The sequence below is a fragment of the Panthera leo genome, chromosome B1, assembly GCF_018350215.1.
Source record: "Panthera leo isolate Ple1 chromosome B1, P.leo_Ple1_pat1.1, whole genome shotgun sequence".
In the NCBI taxonomy this organism is placed as follows: Eukaryota; Metazoa; Chordata; class Mammalia; order Carnivora; family Felidae; genus Panthera; species Panthera leo.
In genome coordinates, this window is record NC_056682.1 from 163951905 (window position 1) to 163964277 (window position 12373).

The window sequence follows — 12373 nt, forward strand, 5'->3', positions numbered from 1 at the left end:
AATTATACCTTAGTCTAAATATCTGTTGTAGATATTTTTCCTATCTTGTCACTTTTTTTTTTACCACCCATATACTTTTTCATTTTTTATTTATATGTGGTTGAATTTGCTATTTTTCTTTTTTGCTTCTGCATTTTGTTCATATTTAGAAAGAACTAAGCTTGTTTAAAAAAAACCACAAAACTACCATCATCTAGGACTTCTTTTTCTTCTAGGATTTTAGTGATTTTATTTCTTATATTTAAACTTTTAAAACATTTAGGATTCACTAGGGTAATGAGCCTGTTTAATTTTTCCTTCTGACAACCTGACTGTCCCAACACCATATATTAAATTTTCCATCTTTGCCCCAGTGTTTGAATTTCTACCCTTATTATGTTCCCGTATGTATTCGTTTGTGTTTTCTTTACTGATACAGCGATCTATTGTGTTTGAAGTTTTTCTTATTCCTGATTATTTCTCCACATGAACATTGTAAGAAAGGTTTCTGTTTTTAGAAATGGGTCATTTTAAATTGAAGGAATTTAGGGAGCCACTGATAATCTCATGTGGTTGAGTACATTAACGTTAACTGTCTGCATTTCTCAAAATTCAAATCTAGGCCCTCTTCTTTTCCTTTTTTAGGTAAATGATTTTGTTTTATGAACTTGGTTCCTTTCTATACACAGGCCAATCTGTTCTGTGTTCTTCAAGCCCTTATTAGTCAACATCTTCTCTTTTATGGCTTATAGGGACTTCAAAACTCAACATGACCGAAATCTATCCTTCCACCCAAACTTTGTCTTCTCATTGTGTTCCCACTTTCAGAGGATGGTACCACCATTCCTCCATCTATGCACAGACTGGAATCCTAGGAATCATCTCCCAGTATTTCTTTTCTGTCTACTGTGGGTACCTCCCCCCTTCCCAATCATGTGACTTATGGGCGCTCTCTTTGGAGGGTATCTGGCTCTGGAGCCATACTACTGGGACTTGAATGCTAATTATGTGACCCTGGGCAAGAGGGAGTCTTACCTTTGTTTAATCAAATCTAATTACAAATGAAAACAAAAACAAAACCAACCGACGAATCTGCTTATCATATATAAGATTGCTAATATTTTGTGCGTATACTTCTTTTTAACTGTAGGAGAAGCCATTGTCTAGATCTCTTCAAAGAGGTGAAGATCTTCAGTTTGACCAGGTATGCCAATTTGGGGGGAATATTTTTTCCTTCAAGGAAAATATTCATCCTAACAGTCCGGTTCAAATATATCCAATATTAAGAAGTTATTTTATCTTGTTTAGTGACCCTTTATATCATTACATATTAAATTCAGTCTGAAATTGGTAGTACTTTTTAATGTTTATTTATTTATTTTTGAGAGAGAAAGCACAATCAGGGGAGGGGCAGAGAGAGGGAGGAGACCCAGAATCCGAAACAGGCTACAGGCTCTGAGCTGTCAGCACAGAGCCTGATTTGGGGCTCAAGCTCAGGAATTGTGAAATCATGACCTGAGCCAAAGTCGGACGCTTAACTGATTAAGTCACCCAGGTACCCCTGGTAGTTTGTTTTTTGACAAAGCAAATGGAATGAACTATGAGCTGTGAACCTTATAGTTCATGGAATGATCTGTGAACTTGATTCATTTCTGTTTATTTAGCATCTTAGTACTTTTCATTGGTAATCTCTTTACTGTGCCTTTGAAATTTTCTTAAAATGTTTCCAATTACATACCTCAATCTTTCCTGTGTATCAGTTCATACAAGTTTTACATAATAATGTTTTACCTTTTAACATTTTTATTTTTTCTTGTTGGGGTTATCAGAAACTTTAAATAGAATATTGATATCTAAAAATGAGTGTGATATTCCTTTAATGTTAATTCTTTCCTCTTGCTGAGATGAAATGTTTGATCAAATGCTATTTTTGTCATAATTATGTTTGTTCAAGAATTATTTTATTATATATTGATTGTTTGCAAAAACCAATAACCCAGATTAGTTTTCTATTGGAATCTAGTATTCCTGTGCTACTTTTCTCATGATTCTGTATCTAGGAAACAGATGTTAATGTTCATGATATTAGTCTAATTGACTAGATAATGATGACTGGTTAGAATTACTTGGTGGAGACTTAACAAAATATTGTTTCTGGATTCCAGCCCAATTCTGAATGAGAATAATCAAGAGCAGGGCTCTGGCACCTGTATTTTATAATAGCTCCCTAGGTGATTCTGATGCATATATTTAGTAAACAGCCAGTGGCCTAAGAAGAAACCGTAGGTAGGAAGACTAGTTCTCTGTTAAAGTAAATATTAAGATCACCTTATATAATGCTTTTCAAATCTTAAAGTAACTGCAAAAGGTATTAATTATTATTTTTTATTTATCTATTAATCTGTTATTTTAAAGACATTTAAATTATTCAGGTCTTAAATTCACTAATGATGAATAAATGTATAATCAGAATTAGAAATCCTATTAAACAGTGTTTTAAGGAATATTTCCATTTGCTTTTTTATGTAAATGATTAAGAAAACTTTTAATGGTCATGCCTCATAGTTCGACCTTTTTTTTTTTTTTTTTTTTTTTAAGGTACAAAGCCAGGTGTGGTATAAACTAATATATATTTATAATAGCAGATGGTATTTTATTGTTCCTTCTTAGATACTAAAAGGATTTCCTTTGAGTGATACTGTTCATTGTTAATAAAATAAAATTCGAAAAATTAGTTAAATAAAATTGAATCTTTTTTTTTTTTTAATTTTTTAATTTTTTTTAACGTTTATTTATTTTTGAGACAGAGAGACAGAGCATGAACGGGGGAGGGCCAGGGAGAGGGAGACACAGGATCTGAAGCAGGCTCCAGGCTCTGAGCTGGCAGCACAGAGCCGGACGCGGGGCTGGAACTCACAGAGCGGGAGATCATGACCTGAGCGGAAGTCGGTCGCTTAACCGACTGAGCCACCCAGGCGCCCCGAATCTTGTTTTTACTTTAATGAGCTATATTAGAAACTGTTTGCCTGTCAAATTATGCTAATTATATATAAAAGCATGATTAAAGGAAGGCAGATAATGAAAAAGAGCCTATACAATCAAATAGACTGTTTTGGTTTTTTTTTACTATTTTCCTAGATGAAGTACATTTTGAAGTTATATGAAGAATATAAAATATTAAATGTTTAATTTGTAGAGGTATCAATTTATCTTCATTAGCTGACATTTTCTATAGTCCTGGACCCGAACAAGACCTTGAGTAGCCCTGAAACACACCATTTTTGGTTAAGAAAAACAAAGTGAAGCATGTTTGACGGTATACTTTAAAATATTATTATTACGAGCAATGAGTTGCATCAGATACAGAAAGAATAAAAAGAGATTTTTTTTTTTCTTTTTCTTTTTCTTTTTTTTTTTCTTTTGCTCAAGATCCCCCAGAGGAAGAGTGACCTTAGGGGCTGCTTGCCAATGGCAGCTGGTGTGCCTCTTACTATCTACCCACTACAGGAAAGCTGAGTTCATTCGTGCAATGAATCTGATATTCACCTAGAATTCAAATAGTTTCAGGGATGCTTCAAACCGAATAGCAGTTGCTCATCCCATTACATGTATCCTTATGCTCTCCCCTTATATATTCTAAGCTTTGAAAGCTTGTTTGCAACACATTTATGTTTCTTTTCTAATACGTTTCTTTGTGGGTATCACAAATTAATAATGTAATTATAATCGTTCTGCATCATAGCGGTACAAAGTAGACTGGTCCTTTCACACAGTTCTAACAGAATGTAGTCTTCTTTGTTCCTACCTCTCTTCATTCATTCTGGTGGCAGTATTTACAGCCTTCTGTTCACATGAGCACGGAGGAATGGGCCAGGGGGAAGGAAGCAGGTGTGGTTTTCTCATGTTATGTGTTCTCCCAGAGGTATCCCTTTGTATAATCAGTGATGTTCCTGAGGGTCATGTTTTTACACATGTGAGTAGCATATGGAGGCAGGAAAAAGGTAGAAAGCTGCTAAGCTAAACCAAATGGATGTGGGTAAAGTTAAATAGTGGGTGAGACTCAGCCCACTTTATTTCATTACTTGGATAAACCCTAATTTTTTTTTTTAAGTTTGTTTATTGAGAGAGAGAGAGAGAGAGAGAGAGAGAGAGAGAGAAGGGGAGGGGCAGGGAGAGAGGGACAGAGAGAATCCCAAGCAGGCTCCACGCCAGCACTGAGCTGACAGCGGGGCTGAAATTCACGGACCATGAGATCATGACCTGAGGCAAAATCAAGAGTCGGACGCTTAACCAACTGAGCCACCCAGGCGCCTCGCTAATCTTTACTTTTATTTTAAAACACATTTATTGCGTTTGAGTTACTGTGTTTATCCTAGAAATGTTATCCTAGTAATCATTAACAAATGATGGCTAATGGAGTCAGGAGTGTGTTACTTCAATGATGTATTTTATCTTCTGGTGACATCTTGTGTTTTCAGCTGATAAGCTCTATGAGCTCCGTAGCAGAGCACTGTCTCCCTTCCTTACTTCGCACCTTGTTTGACTGGTACAGACGCCAGAATGGAACTGAAGACGAATCTTATGAGTACAGGCCTCGATCTAGCACAAAGTCTAAGGGGTAAGTGGCTCCTTTCCCACTCTTCGACCTAGAATTGAAACACTTTCTGTGAAGGGGGTGATAGTGTTTTCAACTGAAGAGAGTTATTGTTTGATTTCTGAGCAAAAATATTGATTCCTGCTGTTAGGAGACTGATAGTAAAGGGAGAGGATAGTCCATACCTAACTGTAAATCAAGGGAAGGTACCAGTTAAAGTAGGTGCTGCTCCACAGTCCTCACCACTGGGATAGTCACGCAAAAATGAATTTCAGGAGTGCCCTTTCAATAGTTCAGCGAGGATCTTTAGTAGTTGTAGACGAAGTTAAGAAAATATTCAGACAAGGTCCCGATTCAGACAAGGTCCTTCCTGTTGTGAAGGGAAGCAACTGTTGTGATCCAGGAGGACTGCCACACCCTGTATCACGATACCGTGAGACTGTCCTCGGTGCTCCAATCCCAGAACTTGTCTTCCCCCACTTCAGATTTTCCAGACAGGTATTGGCTTTGCATGTTCAGAAGATGGTCCATAGTTTAGAATGGGGCTTGAGTCGATGCCATTTGTGATTTTTCAACTTAGATACGCAAACAGTTACCTGGCACTGTATTTTCACCAGAAGAGTTACTACTTTTGTTTCAGCTCTTAATTAAAAAAAATACTAATCAAATATGGAGCAGTGCTAGATTTTCTAAGTAGAATTTAAAATATTTTTCTTACTGATTCCTTTAGAATGGGTTTAATTTCTGACAGATAGAGTAGTGACATGTGTTTATAAATACTGTACAAAATATGCAATAAGAGAAAGAAAATGAGAATATGTAATTACATACATTGGATAGCTTAAAAACAACTTGTACTAATAATAGCTAACCAATAGCTCTTTTAAAATTTATGGTCTTAAGTGCACTCCTAATTTGGGGTTCTTGTTTCAGGGATGAACAGCAACGTGAAAGAGATTATCTTCTTGAGAGGAGAGACTTAGCCGTAGATTTCATTTTTTGTTTAGTTTTAGTTGAAGTTCTAAAGCAGGTAAGAAGCCCTTTTGTTTCTGCAGAGTCTGTGTTTCTTATTCTTATTTTGCCTTCATGTTTCATTTACCGTATTTAGGATGTTATGTCTACAATTCTGGCCCACATTAACTAGATTTCTATCATTTAATTACACCTCTTTCAGTCGCCTACGGCTTTCATGGCCTGTACCTATCGTTTCCCATTCTTTTTACCTTTGTATGCCATCGCAGTTAGGGGATCTTGTGTGCAAAATTGAGCTGAGTAGTAATTGTGTTAAATGTGGGCTTCCAGCCGTGAATATAGTCTCCCTGTCTGTCATTCATGTACCTTAGTCCACTGTCAAAGGGTTTCTCTTCCGAAGGCATCAAGCCTGCCCTCCAATGTGTAATCGTCGTACGGTTGGAGTTGAGGAATAGGGGTGGTTTGACATGGGTGGGACCAAACTGTCAGGTGCGCATGGTCTTTGGACAAGTGATAATAAGTTTTTTATGTTTGATCAATGACTCTAGAATGCCATCATTGTTCTCACACTGTGCTCATGAGTTTCACATCTGAATGGCATGGTCAGTAAAGCTATAAGCATGTAATGTCTGGTATCATGTATGTTTTTACTATTCAGAATCAGTGCAGGTATTTAAATGTATATCCCCCAAAAAAGTATTTTTTTGGTCTATTTTTGGTTTTTTGTTTAATAAAGCCAACTATTTTGTTCAAATGCATGAAAGTATTTTTTGCTAGTTTGTAGTCTTTAAAAAGTTATAGATCATTCAAAGATGAACCACATATTTCCAGCCATGCACACTGTAATGTTTTGAAAAGAGTTAGGTAATCTAAAAGAAATAAAACACATTTTGCACATGGCAGGTTTGGACAAGGAGTTTTGTTTTTGTTATGTAAGGTGGAATGGAATTTATAACATGAAAACAAACAGCAAATGTGAGATATCAAAGTTAATTGACAGACTGTTTTTTGACATAGGCAATATAAAATTATTTGAATTATGTATTTCTTTGTACTTTGTTTTTATGACATAAGTGGAAAATTATTGAAATCTGAATATCTGAAATCTACAAATAAAAGTTTTAAATAGAAAAAACAGAAAACTGAGTTAATCAAAGGTGAAAATCACTTTAATTACTTTGTACGTTTCATAAAGTTTTTTACTAGATGTAGGAAAGAAATTCCCTCTGGGAGTTGTGCAAACAAGCCCAATTTGCTTTCTGTGATCTCAGTTCAGCCAGGATCCCAAGACCTGAGGCCAAATTAATTAGGGATAGAAGAGAGCTGAGGACCAGAACCGCCACTGACCATGAATGGACTTTGCCTGGGACTCATGCTGGTTGACCTCTTGTCACAAGCATCTCTTGTGTGCTGATGTAGGTCATGTGAGTGGTATGGTAACCACCATTTGCACTTCTTTGCTTAATTAAATAGTATAGGGTTTCTTCTTTAAGCAGGTGAATTGTAAACTTCCCAAGACATACAGGACCCTCTCTGATCTGGCTCCATTATGCCTTTTGTCCTTTGTTTCCCAAGACATTCTTTGACTTGCCGATCAGTCTCTCAGCTGAAAGTTGCCCCTAATTGTACTTTCAAAACTTCAGTGCACAGACAACCCTGTTTAGGTTTTTCTCTCTCCTTCTCTTCCTCCCCCACCTCCTCCCCTGTTCTTTCCCCTTCTCCATTGTCTTTGTCTTCATCCTCCTTCCTTCCCCCTTCTCTTAAAAAATAATCCAGATAGGTCTTCTAGTGGAGAAAGCCATAAGGATCTATAAACTTGAGGCCATTTTTTCATTGGACTTGTTTTTTCAAGTCCATTGCACAAAATCCCTTCAGAACTGTGGTTCACGTGGACTCGGAGTGTGAAAAAAGGAAATAGAGCAGCTTTAATAGCTAATCTTTGTTTTTGGTTCTGTTTCCGTATTGTTCCAACCCATAGTAGCCTTTCCACTAGCTCTTTTCTCTCTTTTACCATTATCCTCATACTTTTCATTCAGTTGAACCCATGAAAGAATAAAATACATCACAAAGAACACGGCCATATTTTATTTATTAAAAATCTTACGTAGGTCTTTTTTCCCTAGTAAAAGGCAAGTCTTTTTAGCTTCTTCAAAACTAATAAAACCCGAGAAAATGAAGTAAAAATCAATAGGACTTTCTGAAATATCATGACAAACTAACCCAATTTTCTACCATGTCAAAGTGATGTAGGGTTTAATAGATCTGGAGACTAATCAATGTAATATATCTTGAATTTAATAGGACTTTTACTTTTGCCCCACATAATAGACACATATTAAAACATGACTCCGTTTTATTTGATGAGATGGATGGCCCCAGGAGTACTGAAGTATTGATACATGGTTGGGCCAGTCTTAAGGAGGAGTAAATATTACTTACGAGTTAGTCCTTGACCTCATCTATTATAAATTTTTGTTTCTTGAATAATTGGTCATGTCTTCCTGTGTGTTTAGAACTCTTTATGATGCATAAAGGCTCTATATCCTTTGTATCAGCTGGTCATTATAATAAACTGGGAGACCTCCAGGGCAAGTGTTTTCATCAGCTTTGTCATTTCCTTGCTGTGTAATTTGGGCAAGCTATTAGCCACTAACTCTTTCTTCCTCTGTAAAAGAGGGAGGATAACAGAATCCTTTTTGAGAATCATGAGTGTTTTATACAGTAATGCTGGGACATGGAACGTGCCCAATAAATATTAAATGTTATTTTCATTTTGAAGATGAAGAAATATTGTTAATTTTGTGACTCACTGATGATTATAAAGCTAGTTCACTTTCTCCTCCCAAGCTTTTTCTCCTGTTAATAATAAAAATATTGGTAAAATCAGTGATACAGAATTAGGTGAAATGGCCAGCATCTTGGAAAATTAAATTAAAGTTTTTATCATAACACGTTAGACAAAGAATTGAGTTCGTATAAATGAGATGAAATTAGTATGATTCACTGTGGGAACAGAATTAATTCAGGATGGTAGAGGACTGATTTTATTTTTTCAAGAAAGTCAAACATAATTTGGGGGTCATGGCCAACTGCAAATTTTAGCAGGTTACTACCAAAGGCTTTCAAATCCATGATAAAAGCATGTTTAAGCAGCAACATAAACATTTAGAAAGTTTGAAGCAGTTTTCTTTTCATTTAAATTTGAGTCAGACATTTACTCATTGAAACAAATAAGATTGGAAAACTTGGTTTGTGACCACTGCCAACTCTGGGCTTAGTTTTATTAGTGCTGTTATGAAGTATCAGAAGGTGGAGTACCTCCTTAGTATTTTCAGATTTAACATTAGCATCTTAGACGTGGATGAGTATCCCTGAAGGGTATGCAGTGATTTGTGGTTTTTCTGAGGCTGAATGTGTTCATTCCCCTTTGCATTGAGGACTGGCCGTTGAGGTAATGAATGAGCTTTGCTGACTCCCCAGTATCCAAATCTCAACCTGATTTTATTGTTTTTCACTTTCAAGATGTGATAAAAGCATTAAAGCTTGAGAGGTGGTAGTGGGAATAGCCTTGGAATAAAACGTGGGTATTTCTTTTTTTTGTTTGTTTTTCTAATTTTTTATTTGTTTAAGTAATCTCTATAGGCAATGGGGGCTTGAACTCATGATCCCGAGGTCAAGAGTTGCATGCTCCTCTGACCAAGCCAGCCAGGCACCCCTGGGTGCTCTTCAGAGTCTACTAGATATATCCTTCTTGAATGTTGAAGTCGAGTTAGAGCGGCTTCTAAAATCACACAAGTGACAAGATCTGAAAAGCCTGGATACTGTGAGTGGGAATATTACTCCATGAAAGGAGAACTTTTTCTCTATAAATCCAAGTGGGATTCTTCCCCACCCCTGCCACCTTGTGTTTGAGATTCAGTTTGGGAGTATTTTTATTATTATTACCGTTATTATTGAAAATAAGGGGTGAAGTGTAGGGATTGTAAGAATGTCTGTGCATCCTGATAATGTTCATTCTTAAAATGTTTAGAGGTTGTGCTTGTTTTCTTCCAAAAATTAGAGAAGAGATCTATTTCTCCTTTCATTTCCTGTTTCTGTGGGTTTTGTTTTTGGGTTTTTTTGGGCTATAATATGATAAAATTGGAAGGTTTTCTTTCCTTACGTGTTTCCTTTATTAAATGCATTTTGATAGCGCACAGTGTACTCTAGAGAGGTACACACCCAACTTCTGAACTTCGGTTCCCTCGTCTGTCAAATAGGAGACAAATACCTACCTTGTAAGACTAAGTGTTACAAACGCTATTTATAAAAATCCTTAACTAATACCTGCCATGCAGACACATAAAAAGTGTTGATGGTGGCGATCGTTGGGTAGTAAGTAATAAAGAGTACAGAGCGTGGCTAAGTAGTGTCCCTAGCTGTCATTGTCAGACTTGAGGCATAGCTAGACCAAATGAGACCGTTCAGGAGAAATTATAGGTTTACGTTAACTTGTATTTCATATCTCCGGCCTGGAGCACATTAAACATCCCTGTGAGGAAAGCAATATGGTAAAACCACAACACAGCACACAGTAAGTGGAATATAAAAAATTAGATCACAGAAATGCAGTGTTGCATTATTGCAAGGTCAGTGAAGTGTCTGGGGCCAGCCCCATATGACTAGCACCATGAATTCTGGAATAAGTTCCGGAAGTCAGGCTGACTGATCCAAGAATAGCCTATTCCTGACTAAAGTTTGGCATCACGTGATGGTGGATATCTGCTCCGTTTTAACTCTCAGTGGGTAGCCACAGGCTGACTGGGGTGTATGGGACAGCAGCTTCGATTGTAGTAATGTTGTCATTACCTTAGGGCCTATTTTATGGGCCCAACCGAGGGAAGATCAGGCTGGGAGAATACAGTGCCTCCCTGCTTCTTGAATGGGCCCTGGTTTCCTGCTATTTTTCCCTCCCAGGCTTTGCCTCAGTATCTCCACCCTTATATTCTAGTCCCTTCATCTGCCCTACATTCTCAGAAGGTAAGAATTCTGGCCTAGTCCCTTTGAGAGATAGAAGGAAAAGGTGGGAGGACAAGAATCAATCTCCAATTGTAATATTCTCGATTTTTCTCTCCGGGCTAGTGATGATAGGGTTCCAATCTTTTGCGTGCATTTACAGATGGGGAAGTGGAAACTTCCTCATGGTTACATAACCAGTAAAAAGAGAAGCATTGGTTTCATTAAACCAAACCAAAATCCATGGTCTTTCTAGACTTTTATCATTTATCTTTCTGTATTTTTAATGAAAAAAAGTTTATTGAATAAAGGTTTGATTATATATAGTTTACTTACAATAAGTTCGTCAGCTTGGTGTGGATGTAAGGAGCACTTGGGGAATACTGTTTTCAGTTTCTTCTTAATATGAGATAATAGTGTTTTCCTAAAAAGAGGTATTCAGACTACCAAGTAAAAGATTGTAGTGCCTCTACTTAATTGATGAGCCAGTATTCTGAAATTCCTTTATCAATGATTCATGATTGTTATGCTTTTGGTGATGTGTTTGCCTATAAAAGATTTAAAAGCTTCTTTTAATTATACAGTCATAAAATTCCTAGTTAAGTATCTCTGCTTAAAGAAATTATGGGTTTAAAATTTAGTTTTCCATTGTGGGACAAAGGTTAAGATTGTTCTTGTAGAGTCTGAATTCTTTTTTTTTTTTTTAATTTTGTTTTTATGTTTTATTTATTTTTGAGAGCAAGAGAGACAGAGCCTGAGTGGCGGAGGGGCAGAGAGAGGGAGACACAGAATCCAAAACAGGCCCCAAACTCCGAGCTGTCAGCACAGAGCACAATGCAGGGCTCAAACTCACGGATTGTGAGATCATGACCTGAGACAAAGTTGGATGTTTAACTGACTGAACCACACAGGAGCCCCTAGAGTCTGAATTCTTGAACCTTACTATGTAGAATAAATTCAGTTTCTGCGCAGTATTAACGTGGGATGTTTAAATCTCAACTTCCACCAACAGACAAGTAAACTTCTTTCCTGTATCATAAGGCTACTATTTTTAAAAGGTTCATTGAGAACTAAGGTTGAGTTTGGATTACAGCTGCTTCTTCACTTAATCCCTATTTGATTTTGTGATGGAGTGCATTTTCTTCAAATTCGATTCCAGGCTCAGTCCTTCAGGACAGTCCCAATTTCTAGGAAATCTGCGATGAATGCTCTGATTCTCCTCTGGTCAACAACAAACACCAATCCACTTAGCCAAGACAGAGCTATAGCCTTCCGTCCTGGAGTAAAAGTTCACTGTGAACCTTCCAAAGCTGTGTCAGCTCCCTGTATCCCTCTGCTGGCACGGTATTTTAAGAGTGATGCTAGGGGCACCCGGGTGGCTCAGTGGGTTGAGCATCCAACTCTTGATGTCAGCTCAGGTCATGATCCAAGGGTCATGAGATTGAGCCCTGCATTGGGCTCCACGCCCTGCTTAAGATTCTCTCTCTCTCCCTCTGCCCCTCTCCCCTGCTCGTGTGCATGCGCGTGCACGTTCTCTCAAATAAATAAATAAATAAATAAATGAATGAGTGAATGAATGAATGAATGAATGAATAAATAAATAAATAAATAAATAAAAGTGTGCTAGTATTCTCTGTGCTGTGCGAGTTTAGTCACCTTTCTCATTGAGCTGAATCCAGGTCAATGAATACTTACTGGATTTCTTGTGTTTCTTGTCTCTCATTACAGTGTAATTGTGGTTACTGTTTCTAATGTTTCTCACCTATTTACTAGTTTTGAACTAGCTCCTGATCATTATTCTGGGCTAAATTCAGCTCCTTCCTCATAGACTCT

General features: G+C 37.1%; 1 protein-coding gene across 5 annotated transcripts in view; it reads left to right on the forward strand.

Annotated features, from left to right (window-relative positions):
- FRYL (FRY like transcription coactivator) overlaps positions 1-12373 on the forward strand; it is a 266156-nt gene that overhangs the window by 130516 nt on the left and 123267 nt on the right. For all 5 annotated transcript variants that reach the window (XM_042936433.1, XM_042936429.1, XM_042936430.1 and 2 more), the window contains 3 exons: positions 1130-1183; positions 4458-4597; positions 5507-5603. In XM_042936433.1, the coding sequence (XP_042792367.1) occupies positions 1130-1183; positions 4458-4597; positions 5507-5603 (291 nt within the window). The remainder of the gene's footprint in view (positions 1-1129; positions 1184-4457; positions 4598-5506; positions 5604-12373) is intronic.